This window comes from Otolemur garnettii, unplaced genomic scaffold (assembly GCF_000181295.1).
Source record: "Otolemur garnettii isolate 467f Iridium unplaced genomic scaffold, OtoGar3 scaffold00074, whole genome shotgun sequence".
Lineage (NCBI taxonomy): Eukaryota > Metazoa > Chordata > Mammalia > Primates > Galagidae > Otolemur > Otolemur garnettii.
Window position 1 is genome coordinate 2,229,786 of NW_003852469.1, and position 6,000 is coordinate 2,235,785.

The following is a 6,000-nucleotide window of genomic DNA, read 5'->3' on the forward strand; positions in this document are numbered from 1 at the left end:
GTAGAAAGAATCATTATTTTGGCCAGGCACTGTGGCTCACACCTGTAATCCCAGCACTTGGGAGACCAAGGCGGGTGCATTGCCTCAGCTCATGAGTTCAAGACCAGCCTGAGCAAGAGTAAGACCCTGTCTCTAAAAATAGCCGGGCATTGTGGTGGGCACCTGTAGTCCCAGCTACTTGGGAGGCTGAGGTGAAAGGATCACTTGAACCCAAGGGTTTGAGGTTGCTGTGAGCTATGATGTCACAGCAGTCTACCCAGGGTGATCAAGTGAGACTCTGTCTCACAAAAAAGAATCAATGTTTTAAAGGCATCGGTTTTCCTCATTTCAACTATAGGTTCAATTCCCATCAAAGTCCCCCGTGTCTGTGCATGTGTGCGTATCAACGAACTGATTCCAAAATCTATGTGGGAGTAAAAAAAAAAAACAAAACTCAAGAATAGCTGAGACACTCCGGAAGTACAAGGCTGAGGTGAAGGAACCTGTCGCGTGGGTACAGGCCAAGAGAACAGAATAAAGCCTCCGTAAAGAGACCTGTCACACAGATGCCAGACTGGATGAAGGGCAGAGCCAGCACAGAGCTGCAGACCTCCGGGCGACAGAGGAACTAAGTGTCCACGGCAGATGAACAGCATCCGGCTATGAGAAAACAAAGAAACTGGGCCCCTCCCTTACACCTCACACAAAAATCACATCTGGCAGGATTGATGATGTAAATACAGAAAGACAAAATATAAAACGTTTAGAAGAGTATGGCGAAGGGCAGCACCTGTGGCTCAAAGGAGTAGGGCACCGGCCCCATATACCGAGGTGGCAGGTTCAAACCCAGCCCCGGCCAAAAACTGCAAAAAAAAAAAAAAAAAGGTATGGCAAACGGTATGAAGACACTTCATACCCTGGGATATGGGGCAATGAGATGAATGAACTACAGCTTCAGGCATCGATACTGACTAAGCTCACAGACATCTTCCTGAATATTTAAAAAGCAAAACGCAAAGAACTACTTGTAAGTTTGATCTCATTTATGTAAGTTTAAAAAGTGCCAATCATTTAGGGATAAATACACATATGGCAAACCTTTTTTTAAAGACAGGAGAGGAAAAGGAAGAAAATTTTAAAAACCTCCTGCAGGACAGTGATTATCTACAGAGAGAAGGGGCCAGCTGGGCTGTGGAGGAGCAGACGCCATGGTGGGCACTGATAAAGCCACGCGTTCTTATTTAGAGTATCGTTTTGACTGTATGCATGTTGAAAGACAAGGCGTATTATGTATGTGTATTAAACAAATACATAAAGCATTTAAATATATATGAAATGCTTGCTACTAATGGTTTAAAATCTACATATGAAACCTTACATTTTTAAAAAAGGAAGAATAACACATTCTCACCTAACAGTTTTGTTAAGTATTAACATTTTGCCTTATTTTAGATGTATTTTTCTCCTTTAAAAAAAAAAATATATAAACTGTTACAGAGTCACTGCAATATGTCCCCCTCACTTCCATTCCCTCTCCTGCTAGACCACAGGGAGCTCGTGTCTTCAGTGACACTCGATAACACCGAACTTTCTCCAGAATGGAGTTCCAACGTGTGTACCAATGGAGATGTTTCCTTGGCTGTCCAGGGGGCACTAGGACTACACACTATTTCAATTTCTACACGTCCTGACTGCCATTTGGTGCTATCAGACTGCCAGTCCTGTCCATCTGACAGGAATAAAGTCTCCAGTGCTGTGATTTGTGCTCCCTGGTCACCCAGAGCACCTCTGCACAGGCTTGTTAGTCATTCGGGCTCCTTGTCACAGACCTGCCCTTTTTTGTGAGACAGAGTTTCACTTATTAACCCTCAGTAGAGTGCTGTGGCGTCCCAACTCATAGCAACCTCCAACTCCTGGGCTTAGGCAATTCTCTTGCCTCAGCCTCCCAAGTAGCTGAGACTACAGGTGCCTGCTACAATACCTGGCTATTTTTCTTGTTGCAATTTGGCCGGGGCCGGGTTTGAACCCACCACCCTCAGTACATGGAGCCAGCACCCTACTCACTGAGCCATCCATTGACCTGCTTTTTTTATGTATCTTACTAATTTGTCTAGTGAGTTGTTTGGTCTCATTTGTTAATCCTCTATTATTCTGGGTGTTAATGCTTTTTCTTTGGCAATGATTACAAAAATACTCCTGTACTTTTCTTTTTATTAGAAGTCTCAGAGTCTGTTATTCACTTTTAGTTCATAAATCCATCTGGAATACTGTGGGTATGGCAGAGATGGAATGTCTTTCCACTCTCTACTTTGTATGACTGACTGGTCTATTTGTCTATCTCTGTGCCGACATCAGATTGCCCTAATTACACTACGAGCATCCATGATTTCTGGTAAGGTTAGTCCACACGGTCTCCCTCCTTCTCACTAGGATCTTGGCGAACACAGCAGATAAACACATTTTAATGAAGATGACAAATACGTCACGTCTGGGAATGCACAGGTGACTGATGCTATTATTAGCTACCTAATCACCCAGGTACCAAAATTTTCACAGGGAATGTCTTCTGATACGATAGAGAGGCATAAATAGAAGCATTTCTCTTGACTGACGTCAAGCCTCCGGCCACATAAAAAAAGGATATATAAAGAAAAGAAATTTGCACCAATCATTAACGTATTTCCAAGAACTTTGCCTCCAAAGTTTACAAAGAAGTGTACTTTCCCTGTTTATAATATTAGAGCACCACCATACCCAGAAAACGCTTTTTTTTTTTTTGAGACAAGAGTCTCTGTCACCCTAGGCAGAATGCTGTGACATCATAGTTCACAGTGACCGCAAACTCCTCTTGCCTCAGCCTCGCAAGTAGCTGAGACTACAAACCTACACCACCACACCTGGCTAATTTTTCTATTTTTTAGTAGAGACAGGGTCTGGCTCTTGCTCAGGCTGGTCTTGAACTCCTGAGCTCAAGCAATCCACCCACCTCAGCCTCCCAGGGTACTAGAATTACAGGGTAAACCACCACGCCTAGCCTAAATATTTGTATATAAATAGTTATGCCTATTATTCACAGTTTTCATAAAAACAATTTGATATATTATTATGCTAATTATTCTCTTTTTGTAAAGAGATAGCAGAAATCTCAGCAATAGAAAAAACTATAGGTAATTGCAAGTTCGGTTCTTATCCTAGGCCATACCTGGGGAAAGGTGTGACTAGGTGCACAGGACCCACATGTATTCCTCTGTAATCTTTGTTATGCTTTGTTGCATGGAAACAATGGCCCTGGCTACCACTCTGCTTACCACTCAAGATAGATATTTTTTAACAGGGTCTTGCTATGTTGCCCAGGCTGTCTCAAACTCCTAGACTCAAATGATCCTCCTGCCTCAGCCTCCTGAGTAGCTGGGACTACACTACTAGTATGCCACTGCACCTAGCTTCTAAATACATGCTTTGATTATTGTTATTAGTACATGCTGGTGTAAACTTAGTCTAAATATAAGAATGAAACACGCACACAATTATTGACCCATGGCAATATGACACCCATGAAGGTAATCCTATTCAATTATAATAATATTAAGGAATATGCCTTTTTGATAATAATGAAAATAAGACCTTAACTAATTTGGTGACCTTTCTGAGCACACTGGTGTAAATCCATGACAAACAGAGAACACAGTCATGAATGCTAACCATTTAAAGTGATAGTTTCTGCAGTATCATTTGTTACAAGATCTTACCAGGCCTAATAACACCCGCTTCTGTAAGGACTAGCGCTCTCTAAACCCTCACCAGACAGCCTCAGCCTGCAACGATGACAGAAGGATGAGAGAACTGCCTGATGGTAAAACTGGTTTATTCTGGCCTAAACCTAATTAGCAGTTCAAAGACAAAAATCAGAAATTTCTAGAATTGAGAGGGCACGTTTGTTTTAGAGCAAATAATTTATACAGCACATATGTTGTAGGCACTATTCTTAGAGCATTACATGTATTAATTCAGAAATTCCTGAATACTTTGTCTGATGGACAAACCTCTGCCCAACTCCAGCCTGGCCATCTGCTGAAGGCTGCAGACTCCGCAGATTAAGTTTTCAGAAACAAGCTAACACACGTGGGTTTCAAAGGAGACAAGTCATACTGAAATACAGCAGCATGTAAGCCCTTTTATTAATGTATTAAATAAGATCTAGGGGAAGTGTAATCACTACCATGATTTCAAAGCAGTGACAAACAGAAGCAATACTTTTTGTAGATATAATAAATTTAAGAAATACTATAAAAAATTTAATAAACACATAAAGAAATATAACAAAGGGAATGTGATATGAAAATAGCTGTGACGTCCACTGGTGACAGGTCACCCTTACTGCTAATACTCTCGTGAAGTGTAGCCTGTTTCATCCTTAAAGAAAATGCTGAATTCTAGTCAAAGATTAATAAAAACAGATGCAACATCTTTCCTGCCCAAGGTTGAAACCCTCTGCGTTAGGAGCGTAGAGACTCTGTAGTAACAATTAATTTAACTCCACCTAGTGCACAATGAGCTTGGTGGTACCCTAACTCCCTCTGTACCAACGAGGGCTCTGGGGCCTGGCACAGCGCCACCCCAAACCAGTGAATATGCACACGTGTGCAGTCACGCCAGCAGGGTCTCACCTTGATAGGGGGTTTCCGAGTGATGTGGGAGACCAGGAAGTTCATGGCAATGTCCTCACAGTTGATGTACTCATCCACCATGTCTCGGATGGCCTGGGGCATCACGTAAGAATACAGGTAGGCATAATACTGTCAAGGAAAGGGAAAGGATCATATGCTCTGTTAGAGGCCATAGCAAAAACACGCAGGGCTCCAGGGGCCGTCTGAACGTCTGTGGGCGTGTTTGGCAGGTGACACGAACTGGCAAGTACTACTGTAATTTAAAGAGTTGGAGCCAAGGCAGGCATGGTGGCTCAGGCCTATGATCCCAGCACTCTGGGAGGCCGAGGTGGGTGGATTGCCTGAGCTCAGGAGTTCAAGACCAGCCTAAGCAAGAGCAAAACCCTGTCTCTACTAAAAGTAGAAAAACAAGCTGGGAGTCTTGCTGGGCACCTGTAGTCCTAGCTACTCAGGAGGCTGAGGCAAGAGGATTGCTAAAGTCCAAGAGTTTGAGGCTGCTGTGAGCTATGACAATACCATAGCACTCCATCCAGGGCGACAGTTAAGACCCCGTCTCAAAAAAACAGGCTCAGTGCCTATAGCTCAGCGGTTAGGGCAACAGCCATATACACCAGTGCTGGTGGACTGGAGCCCAGCCTGGACCAGCTAAACGACGACAATTGCAACAAGAAAATAGCCAGGCATTTAGTGGACACCTGCGGTCTCAGCCACCCAGGAGGCTGAGGCAAAAGAATCACATAAGCCCAAGAGTTTGAGGTTGCTGTGAGCTGTGACACCACAGCACTCTACCAAGACCAACATAGTGAGACTCTGTCTCAAAAAAAAACAAAAAAACCCTCTCCCATTCAAATTGCCATCATCGACCTCTCTGAGAAACAGAACTTCATGTAATCTCCTTGGTACATGGAATCAGTATAAAGATTTTAAAATCAATATAAATATCTGTCAAAGTAGGCCAGACACTGGTTCAGATGAATATCCTATCTCTGACAATGGCAAAAAGGTAAGTGATGGGGAAAAAAGCCTGGATATCTTCTCATCCCTCAATAAATCAAGGACTCATGAAACATCTACTCCCTCACTTGCAGATTCTTTTTTTTTTTTTTTTTTGAGACAGGGCCTCAAGCTATCCTCCTGGGTAGAGTGCCATGCTGTCACAGCTCACAGCAACCTCCAACTCTTGAGCTTAAGCAATTATCTTGCCTCAGCCTCCCAAGTAGCTGGGACCACAGGCACCTGCTATTTTTTGGTTATAGTTGCCATTGTTGTTTGGCAGGCCTGGGTTGGAATGGAACCTGCCAGCTCTGCTGTATGTGGCTGGCGCCTTAGCCACTTGAGCTACAGGCGCTGAGCC

General features: G+C 43.4%; 1 protein-coding gene across 4 annotated transcripts in view; it reads right to left on the minus strand.

Annotated features, from left to right (window-relative positions):
• The window catches only part of EXTL3 (exostosin like glycosyltransferase 3), a 55,825-nt gene that overhangs the window by 3,536 nt on the left and 46,289 nt on the right, over window positions 1-6,000 (minus strand). For all 4 annotated transcript variants that reach the window (XR_002774381.1, XM_003793933.3, XM_023515588.1 and 1 more), the window contains exon 6: window positions 4,647-4,775. Coding sequence is in view for 3 of the 4 variants with exons in the window: in XM_003793933.3 (XP_003793981.1) it covers window positions 4,647-4,775 (129 nt within the window). In the remaining variant the exon portion in view is untranslated. The remainder of the gene's footprint in view (window positions 1-4,646; window positions 4,776-6,000) is intronic.